This window comes from Agelaius tricolor, unplaced genomic scaffold (assembly GCF_023055355.1).
Source record: "Agelaius tricolor isolate 1412-34295 unplaced genomic scaffold, bAgeTri1.0.p SCAF_5, whole genome shotgun sequence".
Classification (NCBI taxonomy): Eukaryota; Metazoa; Chordata; class Aves; order Passeriformes; family Icteridae; genus Agelaius; species Agelaius tricolor.
The window spans coordinates 17,389,063-17,410,694 of NW_027269265.1; the positions used below are offsets into that span (position 1 = coordinate 17,389,063).

Below are 21,632 nucleotides of genomic sequence, written 5' to 3' on the forward strand. Positions count from 1 at the left end.
TTAATTAATTTTACTAGTTCAGCTCTGTTTAGCTTTGTATTTTCTTGACAAATGAAAATAGGCTGGTTATATTTAATTTTGACCTCTTGACTTGATGCACTGATACCATGTTCCAAAATCCACTGGATTGTGGATGTGTGTCTAACATTTTCTGCAAATCTTCATTAAAAAGACAAGATTACTCCCTTAGTTACTGCAAAACTCTACTTTCCTCTGAAATACATGATGGTATTTCTTTCTAGCTAAAGTCCAGGGAGCAGTTGATGTGACAAATAATGTTTGACTGATGCTTTAGCAGTAAATCAAAATGGCTAGGTTCACCTTATTTACTGTGGAAGAAATAAATTTATTCTGATGGAGTAGCAAAATAATTCCTATTATGCAAAAGAGAAAAATTAAGTTAAAATTATTAACTTATTTAATTATTATTAAAAATAAAGTTTACAAAAAAAAATTGTTTTTACAGCAACTTATCCGCTAAATATAAAGCTTCTATACCAGCACATAGTAGTGAGTGTAGAAGGTGAGCTGGTATTAAGAATATGTCATAAGCACCTTTTCCTAAAAAACTGTTTTTAACCGAAGACATCAAATTTTGTTTAGCTGTAGGAATGTACAGAGCCACCAGGAGTATAGACTGAAAAACACATGAAATAAGCTTTCATACTTTCCTCAGAACTAGCAAGGCTGCAGCTAGAATAATACATTAATATTGGAGCACTTACTAGGGCATGAAAGAAGATTGGGCCATTTGGAAAGAGCTGAGAAGAGAGACACAATATTGATTTTAGAGGTGTAAAACAAAATCTATTATTAGGATGCCAATATGGTTGATACAAATGAGCTTGTAGCCTTCAGGAGAACACTGCTGAGTGGCACATCTGAGGAGACCTGGTTGAAGCACAATCCTGAGAGCCCAGCCTGCAGCACAAGCTAAGTTAAAGGATTGAAATGCACAGTCAGTCCTACAAAGCAGAAGTTCTACTAAGATTAAAAAAGAGACATGCTATTGATATGATGAAGAAGTGCAATGCTGCTGACAAGATTAAGAAAGAATGACATAATTCATAAACACGCTGAGAAAGTGTCATCGCTGATAAGACTGAGAAAAGCAATGTCAGGTCAAAAGAAGGGACAGGATGTAAACTGCCAAAGTCTCCAGACCATACACAGTCGGAAGGAAAACAGAATCTTGAGGAGATTTCTGCAGAAACATTAAGGGAGCTGTAAAATGTGAGCAATGGAAATCAGCAAGTCATAGAAACTACCAAAAAGTGTGAGTGGGTAAGTGGATACTTGTGTTTGTGATCATCTGCAGTTAACAGGATCACAGATATGTTTCTCTCCTTAACAATCTTAAAAAAGATAAGCATATCATTAAGACAAAACTTAATGTAGAAATACTGGCATCACTTAACACCTGTGAAAAGTAACCGTATCACTGCAAAAGGAGTTACAACACTCTGGTTTTCTGAACTGAGAGGAGGCTGAAGGGACACACTGACAATGGTCTTTGAGTACCTAAGAGGCCATTCTCTGAGTACAAAGGATGGCAAGAGAAAAATAACACAAGTCACTGAACTGCAGTAAGGCAGACATCAGAAAAACCCCAGGGTAATAATGCACAACGCTGGATTCCTTGCTGAAGCTGTGGAATCTCCAACAGCACAGGTCTGAAATGGCATCTTGAACCAACATCATGAAAAAAAGTCCCATATAACTGACTCCTCTAGGAATAGAGGCAAGGCAGGTGGAACTTTTGAGATCTGGTCCAATCTTGTCTGATCTTTTTACTACAATTTTATGGCTGTAGCAAATGTTCGCAAAAACTCTGCTTAATTATTTTCATCGTACAAGAAGCACACTTCAAGGGACATGTTATAATGGCAAACAAACTACAGCAATCCACAAAAATGGGCTTAACAATTATTTTCAGTTGCCAGTTCAGCAGAACACTGAAGCACAGTTCTTGGGTCTTAAAGACTTTAGGTCTAAGGACACAAACCATTCAAATCTTGAAGCACTGATGAAATACAAAACCAGTCCAATGACATCTTTAACAATAGAATAAACCCAGACTTAGAAAATCGCAGTATTAGAGAGGAGTATGTTGCAGGACAGGGCAAACTCTTACATATCCCACATGAGTAAGGCATCTCTAATCTCCTCTTCAGAAAAAAAAACAAACTAACTGTTAGTGGAGATTTCCTGAAGAACTAAATAACCATACCACAATGTCTATTTCATTCATGGAGAGGGACTGATGTGAACTGGCTGTACCATTACTAAGATTTAATGATACCATTTGTCACAGTGATAACTGCATACAGATTGCCTGTCTTTAACTAAAGAAAGCTCACTTCCTCCGAGGCTTTTAGCTGTCTGCAGATGCCTAAATGAAGATTTCCTGTTGACACCCATGGGCTCCCTGGGGTGCTTATGTCAGTTCCTGGTGCTACCCCTTTTCATCTTAATGTACACCTGTCAGACTGCTCGGAATTTCTATTCAGTATCACCTTCCCCCGAAGGCTCCTTCAGCCCGAATAAACTTGGGTTTATTCAGGCGGGATAAGTGAGATAAACTGTGCCCTCCGACTTGACGGTTCTGCCTTGAAAAGCCTGAAGGAGCAAAAAGCCGAGTGGTTTGAAACCCAATCGTTGTACACTTTGCAGCTGGACACCACAAAATCTATTTAAGGGTTCTTGTTAAGACCGGACGATCCTCAGAAAGGGCCCTGAGCGTACAGCCTATGAAACCACCAGATCTAAGATTTTCTGTAACGTTTCCCAGAATTTAAAGACATACAGGACTGTTTAAAGCTTTCGGCTTTAGTGGCACCCGCGAAGAGCATCCTTGTGTCCACTGCCCTGCTTGCCCGGAGCTCGGCCCCCAGCGCCTGCCCGGAGCTTCCGCGGCGCTCCCTGAGCTCAGTGCTTCCCGCGAGAGGCGCGCCCGCGGCAGCGGCTCTTTGAAGGAAGAAGGCGAAAAAAGGAGCAGTGAAGAGACAGGACCGTGCCCGGGCACCGACACGAGCCCGCTGTGAGCCGGCGAGGAGGAGAGGGACAGCGCATCCCCGGCATCCCTGCCGCCGCCCCGGTGCCCGCCCGTCCCGCCGCTCACCGATAGTAGAAACGACAGTGCCCACGAAGTAGAAAGCGCCGGTGAAATCCCATCGGGGCCGGATGTCATCGACGCGGATGCCGGCCACGCTCGCCTCCTCGTATTCGCGGAGGAAGTGCCGGAGCTCGGCACGGCTGAGGTTGTGGCGCCGGGTGAAGTTCTCCAGGCGTTCCTCCCAGCGCTCCTTAGCCTCCCGCTCCGTGGGCAGCTCGATGGCCGAGAAGACGGCGGCGCCGCACAGCATGTACAGCACGATCAGCACCGCCAGCAGGAGGAACCGCGCGTTGTCCGCGTTGAGGCGACCCGCGCTGGAGCAGCAGCAGGCGCCGCGACACGCCATCCTCCGCCCGCGGGACCGGGCTGCCGCGCCGCCACGCTACGTCGGGACCCTGCTGCCGCCGCCGGGCATCACGGCGCCGCCCGCCAGCCGTACGCGGGGCTCAGGGCGCCGCGGAGCCCGGCGGCGGCGAGCGGCGCTCCCGGGAGCCGGCCGGCACCTTCGCCCCGGGGGCAGGGCGCGGCCCCGGCACGGCCCCGCGGCGGGCGCGCTTCGGGCTGCCGAACATCCTGAGGGCCAGGGAGCCGCTCGTCCCGTCCCGTCTCGGAGCCCCTCAGCCCCAACGCCCGCCGCGCGGGGCCCCCGTCCCCGCCACTTTCATATCCCCTTCCTGCCCCCGCCCCGAGCACGTCGGAGCGGGGCGCAGGGACAGGCACCGCCAGGCGCCTCCTGCCTGCCGGGGGGGACGAGGCGGGACCGGCGGCAGCTCGCCCCCCGCCCTCCGCTTCACCGCGGGGCTCCGCCGCCCGGTCCCCTGGGCCGCCCGCACCATGGCCTCGGGGGAGCCGCGGGCCGGGCCGGGCCGGGCCGCGCCCCCAGGAGCAGCTCCCACAGCAGAGGCGCGGCCGCCGCCCCCGAAGCCCAGCGCCGGCAGCGGGCAGGGCGGGCTGGCAGAGGGCGGCTGCCCCGCGGCCTCCAGCCCTCAGAGGGGCGGGGGCCGCCCCCCTTCCCGCCCTCAGGCTCGGGCTGTGGGGGCGAGGAGTGCCCGAGGCCACCGGGCACGAAACCCGTCAGTCGGTGATATCCCCTCCCATCAAAGCCATAAAAATTAGCGCCCTATGCCAAAAGAGGATAGCTCCTTCTCCACAGGGTCTGGTTACCCACTGCCTTCCCGACAAGGTGCTACATCTCGGTCCTCCAGCGCATGGTAGTCGAAGGGAAATTGTTAGGGAAGACAGAAGCAGCCTTTCCAGCTGCTATGTGGTTTTAAAATTAGGTATTTGCAAGTTCAAAGAGCAGAGCTGTCGATCCAAATATGCTGGAAATATCGTTCTCACTATAAGAAGAAAAAGCTAAACTCAGCAATATCTGGTAGTTGCTACAGTGCTGAATTCTACTTTTAAATAATTGGGGCTGGAATTCAGCTGTGCTAAACGTAATAGTATACAAGCACATTCTTTCCAGGGAAGGACAACCTACATATATTTTTTCAGAAAGCAGATTAATGAACTATAACATCCACTTCCCTTCCCGTTCTCCTCCACCCCCCACCCCCCCCCATTTTCTAATAATTGTGTTGCAGTCAAAATGCAATGGAAGTGAACACTACGATCTTAGAAATGTCCCTTAATGGCAGATAATTGTACACGCCATATAAGAGCCATTGATTGTCTCACAGCCTGAGGTATTTGAGTATTGGTCTGAGCCCTAAGGGCGCACTGTGGGCAGTTCCAATGCCAGCGTTTGAGAGGATCACCACCTGTGTGACAACTGCTAGAGCAGCAGGCACAGGGAAAATGAGTCCTTTTCTTATGTTGCACAGTAAACCAGCAGCCGGGGATAAATGGAAGTCATGTTTAATTTTTTCCTATTTGTTGTTATTCATAGGTGATACATCATGCTGCAGGTTTTTATTCCCTCTTAATTAGTCTTTAGCATAGACTTTAGCATGGAAATTAAAATTAGCAGCAATACTGGAAGATATTAAATAGCCAAAAATAGAAGATGAGATGCCAGCCAAACTAACCAGACTGTGCTAACGGTAACAACATCCTTCCATTAAAAAATGCTGCTGTATCTTTAAAATTATTGGCAGTTCCTGTTAGAGGAAAAAACCAAAGCCCACCTATATTTCCCACTTTGCCAGTCAGAAGGAAGACGGAACTCAGCCATTGCATGCTCAACCAACAAAGGCAGCAGAACTGAGTGACCACCCTTTGTCCACACTTATGGCTCCATCCATCAAACCTGTTCAAGGGTGCCTTGGATTAGCACAGTGGGAAAAAGAGCCTTTAGGTGCTTGCAACCATCAATGTGATTTTTTTTGCCCAAAAGAATATGAATAACAATAACACTATTCAAAGGAATATCCAAGGCAAATTATTCAAGGTTATTGAGTTTCTCCTTATTTACATCTTTTGTTAGTGAGGAATGTCATTTTTGTGTTTGTCTTAGGCATAATTATTGCATTAAAGCAGGTAAGATCATCTGGCAGTTTTGAAAGACACATGTACTACTGTCATTGATCATCAAAAATTGCAAATTCCCCTAATTTGTCAACTTTGATCTTGGCAGTGATTTAATCATCTCTTGAGAAGGTGGCTTTTTAAGGATATGCTCCCTATTAAAGGATAGAACAAGAACAAGTTGATATTGACCGGTATCTTGAAAAAGAAAATGAGACTGTGGCTTATTCTAAAGAATACTTTATTGTAAAACAGGTCACCCTTCCCACTGCTCTTGGGTAAATAGCTGGAAAAACTGGAGGGTGTGGAGAGCAGGAACAGTGTAATCAGTCAGCCATCCATAACATTTAAAGCAAGGTAGAATACAGAAATACAGTGTGTTCACTGGCATAAGAAAAATAAAAAGTAACTTTTGGTTTCAGGTTAAAAAAAAAAAAATTAAGTAGTTAAACATGTTGCTGACATTTAAATAAACCCCAAATCAAAGTGAATACCTTGCAAGCCTGAGCCCTGAATGCAATGGCACTACCCTCAGTACAGTCACTTGGCATCACTATCAGGAAACATGCTGTTTTCCCTACCTCAGCAGTACCAGCACACAGCTCCCTAGTCTGTGTGTGCAGGCATTTGGGGACAACAGATTGGTGGTGGTAAGGCTTAGCACAATTATAAAATAATAGGAAAGAAAAATCAATACATTTACCAATTCTGTTGATATTGACTGGCAGCCCTGTAATTAAGAAAGCTAACAGTCACTGAGTACCCCAATAATGATTACTAGTAAGTGTCTGGTCAGAGTAGAATTACTATTAATGCATCATCAAATTACTTGGAAGACTCATGCAGACGTTTAGTTACTCTCATTGACGTGTCAGTACATTTTAATTAGAGGTCTCCTTTGGGTGATTAGCTGGTACACTTAACCAAAACTCACTGATTTTCTTTGGTGAAGCTATGGAATGGCTGCAATGTACTCCTGAGCCAATTTTATGCCTAATGAAATATCCTGACAGAGAAGCAAATAAACCAGCCCTCCGTTACTTCTGATACTGAGCAAAAATTCTTCAGGAACATAGTTAAGGAACATCATAACCTTGACCCTAACAAACTAATTTGAACAATGCCTGACAACCCTTAGTGAAGGATTTTCCCCTAATATCCAATTTAAACTTTCCCTGGTGAAACTTCAGGCTCCTCTTGTCCCCTCACTTGTTACCTGGGGAGAAGAGGCTGATTCCCACTTGGCTACAACCTCCTTGCAGGTAACTGTAGAGAGCAGTAACATCTCTACTGAGACTCCTTTTCTCCACATGCTAAACATTCCTAGTTCCTCCAGCTATTCCTTGGAAGACTTGTGCTCCAGACCTTCCAACCAGCTCCATTGCCCTTCTCTGGACATGTTCCAGCCCCTCAATTTCTTGTCATGAGAGGCCCAAAACTGGACACAGCACTCGAGGTGTGGCCTCAAAAGTGCTGAGCATGGGGGGACAATCACTGCCCTGGTCCTGCTGGCCACACTATTTTTGATACAACCAATGTGTTCTATTAATGGGATGCTGTCAATTTTATAAAATACCTGGGAGTACACTGGCAAGATACAAGTTCCGACCCAATCCGAAATGTACACATTTAGAAGACAGAAAAAAGGATATATTAACAAGATTGCCTTTATTTTAATTTGAATTTTCCATATAATAACCTTTATTCCAGCTACTGGGGTCAACTGACAGTCTCTCAGAGCAGTAATTTTAAAATTAATTACAGCTATAAATGCAGAGAGACTCTCTGCGAACAGTTCTTGTCTTGAAAACCACAGTAAAGAAAAAGCATATAAAAAGGTATGAAAAAAAAGCAGCTTCACTTGTAATAATGTGGTTACAGATTCTCCAAGAATCTCTCCCTTATTAACATTTTAATGTTTCAACTACAAATTAACCATTATAGCTTACAGAACAGAAACAAGCAGTTTTTGCAAGTGACACAGCAGGCTCAGTGTTAGCAAGTGGAACATCACAAAGTACTGGAAACACTTATGATGGAACCCACATATTTCCATGTGTATCAGGGGCATCAGTGTAAGGAATATTCCAAATCCACGGTTGATCTGTAAACCAAAGCAGAAACATACTCATGACAAATTGATTTATCAAATGCAAAATTTGGTTCTCTTCCTCTTTTCCCTTTGGAGGGAAGAAGAAGGTCCAAATTCTCACTGATTTTCAATTGACATCATGTGCAATTTCAGTTTAGTGGACATTTTTGTTTTCTTTTTTTAAAACTGTAAGATAGTTTTCAAAAGGCTTTGCTTTTCCCCCAGATATTATTTTAAATATAGTTATAACCCAACATGCTCACCAGCTGTATAAGAATTGTATTTCAGATAAAATACAAGTACAGTAATGCAGCCAAATTTGGTATGGCCTAGTGCCAGCAAGTTTTGTGCTGCATCTCTCTTAAACCAATGTAATTATAAATAAGCACTGTAACATATGAATATTTTTCACAGGGTCAGTAAGAATTCAGTACCTAAGAATGACACTGCCTGACCTCTGAAAAATTCACATTTACCCCTCACTTCTTCAAACATTACACTTTTAGATGAGCAACATAAAATTTGCTCAAGGTAGCTATTATTGGTTTGCACCACACAGTTCCCTCCCACTTCTCAGAATACAGAAGCTCTTTCCATTCTTGGGAAAGAGAAAAGGCAACACACCAGAAGTCAACTGCTAGCTCTGCAACCTGCTCTGTGCTCTTCCTCCTACCATACATGTGGCAGAAATGCAGCTGTTCTATGAATCCAAGGTATTATTCTACTCCTTGCAGGCTACTCCTACTGAAATACAGAAAAATCTTTAACCCTTTTTTCAGTGATTTTTCTCAATTAAGAAACTTATGTAACTCTAGCCTGCTTCTTCTCTCCATGTACAAAATGAGCCCTGAAGGAATACAGTGACATTAATCTGTAATACGCATATATTAAACGGAATTGTACCAAGGATGACAGGAATAGCTATTGATTGAGATTACTTTTATCCAATTAAATTTACAGGATCCAATGACAACTCTTGACAATACAGGAAGTGAGAATTACTGTAGCAAGGAAAGGAGAGTAAGAAAGTGATAATATCAGTAATGAAGGGTTATATAAAGTACACAACAGCACAGTGACAAGTACCATGGGAATTAAACATGGGGCAGAGGGACCACTGCTACTAAGTACTCATTATTACTTGCCACAGGAGTGTTCTTAATTCTCGTACTGTAGTTCCATATGTTGCAGTAAAACACATCCCAGCTATGCAAATGTTTTAAAATATGTCTATTTACAGCAGGAAGAGAGCAGTAGGGTAGGTGGTTGGTTTTTTGTTACAGTGGACAGGTGATTTCAAAGCATATAAAAAATAAAAGGCACCAGAAACCAGAAGAAACTATAGCACTTAAGTCACAGTGCACTGCCAAAACTCTCTAGGTTTCTGGCTCAACTGCAAGATATCTAGACTTTGAGTCATCTCTTAAAAAGAAAAAAATGTAGCACCATTATTTCCCTAAGCGTGTTTTATCAGTCTCCTGCTGGAGAGCCATGTGTACCTTTTGTATTTCAGGTGAATACCTTACCAGATAGTAAACATTAACAGTTAAAAAAATGGGTACAGAATAAAGCAAATGTTGGGAAAAGCATTGAGGATTTCAAACATACATTCAGATTTAAACACTGACCTCTATCTATGACATCAGAATAAATCCAGTCCCACTCAAGCACTGGAATCTGTCACTCAAGAGTACATTATGCAGCTTAGACCTATCCATCTTCCCTACTTTCCTACCATCTGGCAGTGACTCTGCTTAATTCAGCAGAACATGCAGGCAGAGAAAAACTTCAGATGTACAGAAATAAATCCAGTCACCTCCTTAAAGCATGCTGAGAGGTCTCAATCCCTAATTTAGCTCTTTCTAATTGTAGCTATCTAAATAAAATTTGCTCAAGGTATTATTGTACTTGGAACTTTGTTCTGTTAATGGGATGCTGTTGATTTTATAAAACAGCTGACAGTATTTTAATAAGTCATGTGTAGAACTATTGCTGATACAAATTATAATTCAGTTATTTATAAAATGGCAGGGTCAATTTAAAACTATTCATCACTTTTAATAGGATCTATAACACAAGAGAAAGGCAATGACTGTGCACAAATACTGTATGATGGCAGCTGTTTACTGTTGCACATGCAAATGACTGCCAAGCTTCTCAAAGTTAATTCTTTTGATCTTCTTGGGGAATGTGGGGTGGAAACAAAAGCCCCAAAAATTTCTTAAGCATCTTTAACATACCTACCTTTCACACATTTCAAGATCAGTGCTTCATTTCTGATAAGCCAACTGCACCTCACTGGAGTTAGTGTTATCTACTAGGCTGGTACCACAGCTTCACTCTTGCCTCATTTACAAGCAGCAGAACTCCAGCAGTGGAGTCAGCACTCAGTAAAATGGGGCCATTCCTGTCCCACTGCTACTTAAAGATCATCTGAAAGCTCAAGTGGAGCACTGTTTCAGTTATACTCAGATTTTTGAACATTCTCTCACAACTTAAAAGACCACCACATTTCACTTAAAGGTAGAGAGGCTCTGGAGAACAAGACAAGTTCTTTTTGAGTAACGCCTGAGTATCACTCAAAGAATCCATGCTGGCAGGCCACCTCAAGCCTTCATGTTCTCATAAAGATGACAGATGGCAGTACAGTCAAAACTAGGCATACACAGTTGAATAGCAAAGGATAAAACACAAAGAAAGCACCTTTGTGATCCTCTTCCTATGGGTGTCTTTTGCACTGTGAGTGGAGATCTGGATGAGAGAATTCCTGGTTGATTTCTAAACTCAGAGACTGGATTCTTACCTCCACTTAATTTAAAATGATAGCTTCAAAGCAACAAGTATTCACATATATAGAAAGGTTGCAAATAACCAGACTTCAAGTCATTCTACATGGCAAACACTCCCTGCTGCATGAATCTGGAAAGTTCTTCCTTAAGCATTTGCAAAAGGTGCACACTGCACTTCAGTCTCTCTTGTCCCCTCCCTCTGGATGAGCATGGCATTTGAAAAAGAACTAATCTTGCTCCTCTCAATGCAAAAATCATACTTAAAGATTTCAAGAAGGAGGAAAGGCAGATGGGGAACAAATGTGAGATCTATATGAATATTCACAAACAAAGTGATGATTTCTGAAGACCAGGACAATGACCACTTGTTTGGGGGGGAAAAAAAGAGAAAAAAGCACCACCCAGTACTGAGCTTTAAACACAGGATTTGCTTTGTTTCTCAACAAAGTGCTGATGTGATGAGGAAAAAAAATGTATTTTGCACTTCTCTGAGACCTCCCCCAAATTGTTATTAAAAAATCTTGATATACTTATGTATTAGAAGTTGAGTTCCCTCCACACAACAGATGATTTCCTCAGTCAGTAAACCATTTAATATCTAGATCACAAATGAAGTGAAACTCCTTGACTACAGTAAGCAACTTGTATTGGCAAGAGAGATAATAGCAATAGTGCAACTGAGATGTGACGATGGGAGCTCAATGAGAAAATGTTATACAACAAAATCTCAGTACTCATTTAGAAGATTCTACAAGAAAATAAAAATCTGAGTACTGTTAAAGACACAAAGAAATTTTATTTATAGGCTATTGTGTGCATGATTCCCAAACACCAGACTGGATAATTTTCAGCTTCCTTTCCAAGGAACTCTCATCTCATACTGCTAGTCTATAGGTTTCATTTATCTTAGTATCATCGATATATTGAGCTTTGCAATAGTTTTTTTTTATTATGACAGCCTGAATCTGTTGGTTAACTACAGAGACCTTCAGGAGATTGATGTAACCATATGATTTATTTATCTAGATATTGAGTAGTACTGTCAGCTACCAGATTTTTTTTATTCTTTAAATGTTTTGCCCTAAAGATACATCTGCTGACCACAAATGGCTTTCTGCTGTTCAGCTGACTATTGGAGGTGATCGACTGCAATTGCTCAAAACAGCAATGTGGAAAGAGTTAATAATGTACATGTTGCACACAACAAATGTTATCTGCTAAAAATTAATGAGGTTATGCAGAATACAAGCCTACTTTTCCTCTGAAGTCACACCTTACCTTTGCTTCCATACTGTTCTGGTGGGAGGTCATAAGGTACAGGAAAGTATGTTGCTGAATCTTTCCTTTCTGGAAGCTTTTCCCTTCCTACATGAAAGTAACCTTTGTCCAATCCCTATGAAAGAAGGGAAAAACACAGAAGAAGATTCATTAGTTTCTGGGGCAAAAGACAAACTTAATCTACAATAGATACTTTCTCAGTAAGCTATTTTAATGAACAAAACTTTCTACCTCCTTTACTGAGATTGGATACTTCATGAAGCACCATCATGTCTTAAAAACTCAGCTTCTCTTACTTCTACTATTTCAGCTCTTCTCTTTATTACATCCATTGGCTTGGCCTTGTGGATCCATATTGGATATATTCTGCCTTCTCAGACCCCTACACATACACTAATTTATTTCCATATTCACTAGGTGAAGTCCTTCAGTGTGTAATGTTTAACTGAAGTGAAAAGCTTCTAAAATTTCTATTTGCTGCTTAGTTTCATTCTGATCACATTAACTGGATGCTCAGTATATTTCATGGACTAAACTAGAAATCACTTGGTGTTATAGAAGCAAGTCTTCAAATCTGTGTTTTTCAGACATGTTGGGTAACATCATCCACAGACACAAAAAATTTAATGAAGATTTGAAACTGCTTGCACAAAATCTTCAAAGACTACACTTGTATTAGAATGACAGCATTACTGTCAAACAAGGTTAAGGACTAAAAAAAGAGAAATGCAATACAGTACAAAGGTAGACACATTTAAAGTGATTTGAGTAACTTGGGCAGATGGTATTGCTTAGCTACTTCTCCAGAGAAATTGGATCCCAACTGCAGTGAGTTACACAAAAGCAAAATCTCTTAGTTCTGAGCTTTCAAATAGCTTACTGTCAATCAAGTAGTTTGATTAGAACAGACTAGAAATTTAAAGGCTATCAAGTTTCTTTATTTGTAAGATATTACTGCAACTATTTTTCTTACTAAAATCAAAGAATAGTTTGGGTTGGAAGGGATCTGGAAAAGTCATCTAGGTCAATCCCTGTACACTGGACAGGGATATCTTCCACTAGTAGCAGGTTGCTCAAAGCCCCATCCAACCTGATCCTGAATGTTCCTACGGATGGGCTATCTACCGTCTCTCAGGGCAACCTGTGCCAACGTTTCACTACCCTCACAGTAAAGAATTCCTTCCTTAGATCTAGTCTAAACATACCCTCTTCTAGTTTAGAACCACTCATCTTGTCCTATCCCCCACAGTTCCTATTAAGAAGTCTGTCCCCACCTTTCTCATAAGCCCCCTTTAGGTACTAAAAGGCTGCAATAAGGTTTCCTTGGAGCCTTCTCCTCTCCAGGCTGAAGAGCCCCATGCTCTCTCTTGCCTTTCCCCACAGGAAAGGTGCTCCAGCTCTGACCGTTTCTGTGTCTCTTCTCTGGACTCAGTCCAACAGGTCCTTCTTGTGCTGGGACCCCAGAGCTGGATGCAGCCCTGCAGGTGGGGCTCAACAGAGCAGAGCAGAGGGACAGACTCCCCTCCCTCCCCTGCTGCCCATGCTGCTTTGGATGCAGCCCAGGACACAACTGGCTCTCTGGGCTGCTCATGTCCAGTTATAACTTACACTTGATTCAAGCTCTATGGTCCACCAGTCTGAATTTCACAGCATTACTGTTTTGTGATAGTACAAGCAAGCATCCTAATTACCAAAAAATCCTGTGGTATTCAAACACACACACTTGTCTGAATGGAGAGTCCCAGCTATACACAATACTGCAAGTCTTTCTTCACTGGAGTTTTACACCATCAAATGTCATCATTTTAAGTTGGAGACAGCAACATCCACATATGACCACACAAAGCATGGGAATTAATGCAGCCTTGTGCTTTCTTCTTTAATATTCCAGAAGAATAGTAACCTAGAAAAAGGAGAGCTGCCAAAGACAATGTCAGACAGCAGTTCTAGCAAGTCAGTTAAAGAATCTCCTTTAGAATATAGATGCACCTTTTGTCTCATTACCCAAAGTAAGAGCAAACTATAGGTTATGATGTAAGAAACATTATATATTATTTCAAGGACTAGGCAAAAGCCACTGCCCTTTAAATGAAAGAACAGAGGAAACAAACAAGGTCCATGCTAAAGGACTGCGTGAAAGAAAATCCAGTTTCAATGTCCCTTTCTTATATCATTTCAGTGAGATATTTTGATAATCTGCATTAAAACCAGCCTACAGCATTTTGTGGAACTTAGCCTTGAGGTAACAACTACTATGTTCAAAACAGACCAATGTAAATATGCAAGATTGTTTTTAAAAGCTCATAAACATCAAAGGGTTTGAAAATGACTGGAAAAAATCCATAATTACTTACACAAAATGCAATCAAGTTGTATAGCCTTACTTCCAATGAATTTGAATCACTCAGGAATTGGTAGAAATGTCATGTAAAAATGCAAAAACCATACTTCTGTTTGTAGTGGAAAGAACATGATATATCCCAGGAATTCTATAGCTCGCAAACAACAGGAACTGTGTAAATGCTGAAAGATATTTTTTCATAACTCACAGCAGTCAGGTTGCACTTGGCAGGAGGGTCTGGGTGGTGTGTATTCATAGGTACTTAAATTGTCAGCATGTATGTGACATGTGGTCTGATTGCCCAGGCATCTCATGAGCTTTTCTCTGGTCTTCTACATCACGTATGGAAGACGTGTGGAACAGCAGGGAAGGTTCCTCTGCCATACTGTGAGATGGTTTTATGCTACAACAAACTTCACGTGCCCGATCGACAGCACCACAATTACAAAGCTGCTGCCTGGCACCATCTGAGTTGGACATTTATGAAACCCTGACTATCACAAAGCACAGTAAAGCACAACCTACTTCAGCCTCTACATACAAAGTAAGGACATTTTTCATCTGTTTTTTTTTTCCTCCCTGTTATTCATTGTTTTCTTCAAACTAGCAGTATTTTTGTTTCTGCTTCATTTCTTCTACACCCCATGCCCTGTTACTTCTTCAGTTGTTTCTCTTTCCAGGCATTTTACTTCCTTCTCTTGTTCTACAACTGTGGCTTTCTCAGCCTTTTCTTCCTCAGTACTCACCAACTGTATTTCTCTTTCCTCTGATGCTGTCCCCCATTGCAGCTTGACTCAGTTCATCCCAGAACAGTTTTGTCTGTCAGAATTTAACCTATAGAGACCTTCCATTCAGGAAATATTTATCTAAGAAAAGACATTGGGTTTTCCTCAAAACACACTGGAGTATGTGTCTAGTTTGTGGAATATATTCTTTAACAAGGCTCTCTGAGGAGATTCACATGCTTTTAAAAATAACTCATGTGTCTATCTTCACACAGAAATTGAAGTAAGTCACACACTTTGTCTGTTCTGAGCATTTCCTGAATGTTGACAGCTCTCACTATGGTTTCCAAAAAACAAACCAGTAGGATCTTGCATAAAAAAATTTGTCTGACTTATAAATTTTCCTCTGCCATATTCTATTCTTTCAGAATTTTTCCCTCAGCAGCTTTATTTTGCTCTTCAACTAGAAGAACTTACAGCAATACATTTTGAAATGCTGATAAAAATAGTTATCTCAATTGGGGAAGAATTTTTTTGTACTTTTAAAACTTTAGGTGCTGATATGGCTTCTGTTAGTGCCTTAGCATCATGCATTGAAAAAGCAGACATTGGGAAGAATGGGAAAAGGAAGTTTAACAGCTTTTCAAACACTGCCTTCCAGCTTTGTGTTTGGGGCAAAAAACATTCAAAAGTATATTGCAGGCTATAAAAAAAAGAGATCACAAGATAAAGGTAAGAATTGCTAGCCCTACTGAAGTGGGAATTAAGACTGATGCCATTACAGAATTTTGATCCTACTGAAGTAACTTTTAACAGGAGACAACTGATTATCCCACTGGATGATTACGGGAATAATATTTCCAATGCCAGTAAACAGAAAAATAGTCCTTTTTGACAAAACTTTAAAAACTTGCTGGTTTCAGCAGCACAGAATTAAGGATGCACACAAACTTTACAGGGGCCAGGCTCATCAGGCCAGCAGAATACACAGCAAAATCCTTCCTCAACACTGGGCACAATTATTCCAAAGACAACTTTATCCAACTGTACCAGAAGATTTTTTTTTTTTTTAATAGGAAGCCAACAGTGACAAACTAAACCCAAAGTTTCTTGGTTTGGATAGTATTTGTCTGGGTGTCTTTAACACTAGAATTTAAAAACCTTGTGGCAGTTCTGTGAACACATAAAGCAAGGCTTAACATCTTGAAGTCTGCATACAAAATCTTGGTTTACTTACGTTGTATTAGCTTTCCCACTCCATTTTACATGGGATAAAAGACTTCATCTATAACTAGAGAAACCAAAGAAGAAAGTGGTACTACATTGCCTTGGAAGTTGATATTACAGTCAAAGAGCTTAACTGACTTGATTTTGGTTCTGCTCTAAGTTGAGCTATGGCTGAAGGTGCCTGGCTCAGTTATTCAAACACAGCAGAAATTTAAGCAGTTCAGTTCTGAATATCACATGCTAATGCCTGGCTGATCTCTAATCCAGTTCACACACCCAGACCCAGAGTCAAGTACAAAACAGCACTTCACTCCAGTGAGTATTCAACATCAAATACAGCACTTCAGAATCTGAAACATTGTTGTAAGTTGTCTGAGTTTGATTATCTAGATATAATTACAGGATTTGACAGCACTAGGTAGGAATTATGGGTGGGTTTTCATTTTAATAGCATCTGTTATATTTCTGAGCTTGTATTTCTAAAAGCTGACTGAGCCAGTATCGTATTCAACAAACCTCTAAAAAGACTTAGGTATTTCACAAATTTTTATACTAGTCCAAGTCAAGCTCTAATTATCTTAGCATCTTATCAGACACACAAGCTGTGAGGAAGAACCATTTACTTAAAAGGCTTTCCAGTAGCCACTTCCAAGATTTTTCAAACAAAATAATTACTAGAACATGCTTTCCAGAACTCCATACTTTTTGGTCATTGCATTCTCACTGCATGTTTTACCTGTTAAAGATGTACTTTATCTCAGCCTCTGGAAAGGAATCCCCAGCAGCTGAAAGAGCAAGTTGAAAAAGAGAGAGTGTGGATGTAGGAGGTGAGAAATGGAGATGGAAAGGGAAATGTAGTTGAAACACAGGACAATCTTTCTTATAAACATTATTTTTTACTCAATAGAAGCTTGTGATCTAATGCCAGCATCAGCTGATTTTTCCCTAAACACTAGAACTGTAAATGATAACAGCTGCTGCTATATTGGGAACAACTATTCAACATATTTTTGAGAGTCTGTATTAGCACACCAGGCCAAAACCCAACCTCAAAGCATAATTCTGGAAGCATTTAAAAAAAAAAGACAAAAGCTGGCAGTCAGCTGATAGCAAGTGAGGAACGACCCACTTCCAAATTTGTATTCAGCAGAAAATAGAAGGCACAAACTGCAGAGCTAGAGGAGTTCTTAAGATAAGTGACATGAAGTGTGTGCTATGCAAATACACCAGGGTAGTGTGGCCAAGTAGTCCCAGGTGCTGGATTAAGGCTCCAGTCTTTTCTGGGACATGGGTTCAACTTCCATCACAGCCAGGAATATTTTAATTGGATTATATAATCTTAAAGGTCTTTTCCCAGCCTAAATGATTCTATGATGCTAAGTCTTAACTTCTACCAGAATAATTGTCATGAACTTTGTGATAATACTGCATGAAATAACCTAAAGAAACAGAACTATCAGAAACTGGCAGCATTAAATCAGCATTCTGATAGCTAGAGAATGGTGAGTCCCTTGAGGCCTAGGAAAGCTCAGTTATGTTTCAAAGCACTGCATGTAGTTTATATTTTGCATAGCTTTAGCTGTGAACAAGCATTTCTGTTTCTAAAAATTTTAGTCTATTCCCAGTTCTCTGTTATCTTCACTTAACACTACCCCACCACATAGCATTCTAAAACCACAATGAACCAGCGTGACTAGCAGAAAAATTATCAACGAAGCACTTTTATGCAGTTAACTGCAGGGCATATGCATAAGAAATTATAAAGTAAGCAGTGGAACTTGAGTATCAGATGACTGCATGTACATAAACCCAGTATCAGTATTTGTCTGACTACCTCCTTGTTACCAAGAGTCTCTGCAGGCATGCACTTCTCAGTGAAGAAAGGAAAGCAGCTGCAGTGTCTCTCCCTCCTTTGCTCCCACGTATACTGTGGGATATCACATACATGTGATTATCAGCTGACTTGTTCTCTTCTGGTTGCCAGTCTTCACAATTAATTATCAATATATAGGAAACTGGGGAAGAACTAAGTATTCTCATCCAAAATATGTACTGTTATATATTCTTGCAAGTTTTAAATGAGTTTCAATTAAGTTGTGCTCTGAGAGGTCGGAAACTCAAACATAAGATTATCTTGTGCACACTGACAGGTTTTAGTACAGCCATCTAAAAGCTGTAGAAATTATAGAAAGCATAGGAGCTTTCTATAAGAAAGACAAAGACAAGGGAGGTGAGGACTGTAGAGAGAAAGCATTGTATTCACACCATGGTTAGCTAACCTGTTACACACCACTTTGTAAAAATACAGCAGGCCAAACAGACCAGTGAGAACACCGAGAACATCATTATGTCATCTTTTTATATCTGGATCTGTTTCTCTAGAATCATATTTGCATTTTAAGTACAAGCTTTGTCCCTCTACTTACCACCCTCCCAACCTAAATGATACAGAGGGAAAAAAAAAACCTGAGAAAAGTAAAAGTGATCAAAAAAATCTCCTCCCTAGGAACAACTGAGCAAGATAAGAACTCATCATTCTAGACAAAGATAAAGGTGTCTGGTAAGAGAGGTATGAAAGGGATGATTAGGGATCACATGGTTCTTGCATCTTTCAGTGCAAGAAGAAAAAAAACCTTCAAGTGAGTAACTTTCAGAACTGCCTCATGTGACAGTATTACGCTGTGGAACTCAGCCAGAGCAGACTGTGACTGCCAAAAGCCTACAGACATTTAAGAACAGACAAGAGATGCTCACAGGTTAGGCCTCTAAGTCATGAAATATGCAGGGACAAACTACTACATGAATGCCTGGCCATTATACTTTCCCACAAGTGTCTGCTTTTGACCACTGAGTTTTGAGATGTTCCTTTGATACGATAAAGTAAAGCCTTCTATTCCCCCAACAATGGCTATTTTGAAGTAACCAGAGTGACACAAGGGAAAGATCTGGAAACTTGGCTCTACTTCATACTGCACATCATGTTTTCTTACCCAGATCCTAGCCATTTATTCCTATTTTCTATCCAAAACTTCATGGACCATCATTCTCTATAAGCTCTGGTTCCAGAACCAGGCTGAAAGAAAGGTACCTCAATATGATTTCCCCAGTCACCTTTGTGCCCCTTGAATTTGTCCTTCCTACTTCTTCCTTGCATTAGCCCTTACCTGATCATGTTGAGCTGCTTCATGGAAACCTGTCCTGTTTTGTTTTGTCCAGTCTGAGCTGGTTTAAGGGATAAGGAATCCACTCAGCACTGATGCCAGTACAATTAAGGGAATGAAGACAGCCAGAAAGTTGTGGTCAATGGTTCTATATCCAGGTGGAGGCTGGTGATAAATGATGTCCCTCGGTGCTGTCTTGGGACTGATGCTCTTCAGCACCTCCACCAATAACACAGACAGCAGGACTGAGTGTTCCCTCAGCAAGCTTGTCTTGACACCAGGATGAGTGATGCAGTCAACACACCTGAATGATGGAATGCCATCCACAGGAAGCTGGACAAGCTCAAATGGGCCCACAAGAACCTCATTAGCTTCAACAAAACCAAGAGCAAGGCGCTGTACCTGGGTCAGGGCAACCCCAGACAGGAGCACAGACTGAGAGTAGTCGCTGAGAGCAGCCCTGTGGAGGAGGAGTTGGGGTACAGGCCAGACATGACCTGGCAATGTGCACTTGCAGCCCAGAGAGCCAGTTGTGTCCTGGGCTGCATCCAAAGCAGCATGGCCAGCAGGGCAAGGGAGGGGATCCTGCTCCTCTGTTCTGCTCTCATGAGACCTCACCTGCAGTGCTGCATCCACCTCTGGGGCCCCCAGCATGGACCTATCACAGCAAGCCCACAGAAGGGCCACAAAGATCATCAGAGGGCTGGAGCACCTCTCCCACAAAGACAGGCTGAGGAAGTTATTATTAGAAAGTTACATGACTGGGTCATCTGGTGATCAGTTATGTTTATACAAACCCCATAATTTACTAGGTACAAATATACCAGTACCATAGATTCTATGCCTGGCAATACCCAGAGATATCCAACTTGCAAGAACATTATCCCTTTCAGGTCAGTTGCTGTTAAATGTCAAATTTTTGCACAACTTTGCCCAATGCTTCATTATTCTGTTATTAATAGTTGTTTACACAAATGGTGTTTCCTTTTTTTAGAGCTCACTGATATAAAAAACAATGCTTCCTACTAAAAGAAGCTGTAGGATTTTTCTTGTTTCACTCTCTGATAAACACATTTTCTTCCACATAAATGATGCTGGAGAAAAACATCTCTAAGGTTCATGATATCAGAGACCTCACTACTATGCAAACTCATTATAAAGGTCAAGAGTGGGATACAGGAATTCTTTAGCTGCAGTCAGAAACCATCAATCTAAATATGCAATCTCAGGAGACTACAATTATCCAGTTAGGGAAGGCAAACATTTTTACAATGTCATAATATTAGTAAATATTCATTTGGGACTACATTACTAATCAGTAGAAATGACAGAACATTATGTGATCATCTGTGAACATTATCTAGGAAATAAATACTCTTTATCAGCAAAATATTTCTAAGGACTTTTAGCATACAAATACTTTTTCAGAGAAAATTGCAGTGGTCTTCCCTGGAAAGAAGAAATTTCACATAGGAAGAAGTCTGAATGGTTTGTGATCATAGACTAACTGCTGTTGAGAACACTTTGGTATCGTCAGCTCATCAGAGAGAAGGAGGAATCACCCACATCTTGCATCTCTCCCCCCATCAGGTAATAGACAAAACCCAACCTAAACAAAGAAGGGAAGCCTTTTTCTTAAATACAATGTATAATTAAGGACTTTCTACCAGAGGATTTCATAGAGGGCTAAAAACCAGGAAGTGTAGATCAATAAGGAACTTGATATTAAGAGAGAGTCACGTGACTGGAAATGCATTTCAGAGAATGAGCAAGAACAGCGACTAGTGCAAGATTAGGAATCGTTTCTCAAGTTACAACACACACACACCTCCCCCTTACATTAATGTGAATATGCACTCACAGGCCAGTTTTAAAAAGCACAAAAGAAGAGAGTTGATCATCCTTTCCAATAACATTTAGGTATATGTTACAATTTCAAAATATTATTGCCTGTCAGTCAGAGGAAAAAAGTCACAGCAATACCAAATCTATACCTGCTGTGTAGGAAAACAAGACTATGAATACCTCACAAATCCAATTTGCTATTAACTTTTTTATCTGGAAATACAGAACCTACTGATCAGATTATTCAGTTATGCTTGTATTCATAAATACTTGCAGATTTTCATGATATCCCAGGATTTGTGCTTGTACTATGGACTTACGAATGCTGAAGGCAGGAAAAGAACCCCAAGTTCATAGGAACGGATCATCAGCTGGCTGCCATTTTTCTCCAGAGCTCCCCAGGCTGCTTTAGATAGATTGGCACTGTGAAGAGAAACAAAGCATTTTAGTGAGGCACAATCTTCAATGCAGAAAACGCTTCAAGAACATAGCCTAGCAATGTCCTTCTAGCAGAACTTAAATTCAATCAGAAAAGTCTTCTCACAAAAAGTGACTTGGTTGTTATTCCTTGTTGTTATTTTTACAGCACA

At 41.2% G+C, this 21,632-nt stretch overlaps 2 protein-coding genes across 3 annotated transcripts in view; both read right to left on the reverse strand.

Moving 5' to 3' along the window:
• KCNK13 (potassium two pore domain channel subfamily K member 13) overlaps positions 1 to 3,471 on the reverse strand; it is a 53,222-nt gene extending 49,751 nt beyond the window's left edge. Inside the window, exon 1 of the mRNA XM_071426635.1 lies at positions 3,122 to 3,471. Coding sequence (XP_071282736.1) covers positions 3,122 to 3,461 — 340 coding nt within the window. The 5' untranslated portion in view covers positions 3,462 to 3,471. The remainder of the gene's footprint in view (positions 1 to 3,121) is intronic.
• Positions 3,472 to 7,233: 3,762 nt separating this feature from the next.
• The window catches only part of TDP1 (tyrosyl-DNA phosphodiesterase 1), a 38,766-nt gene continuing 24,367 nt past the window's right edge, over positions 7,234 to 21,632 (reverse strand). For both annotated transcript variants that reach the window (XM_071426636.1, XM_071426637.1), the window contains exons 14-16: positions 21,363 to 21,465; positions 11,744 to 11,858; positions 7,234 to 7,688 (exon numbers count right to left, since the gene is read on the reverse strand). In XM_071426636.1, coding sequence (XP_071282737.1) covers positions 7,615 to 7,688; positions 11,744 to 11,858; positions 21,363 to 21,465 — 292 coding nt within the window. In that variant the 3' untranslated portion in view covers positions 7,234 to 7,614. The remainder of the gene's footprint in view (positions 7,689 to 11,743; positions 11,859 to 21,362; positions 21,466 to 21,632) is intronic.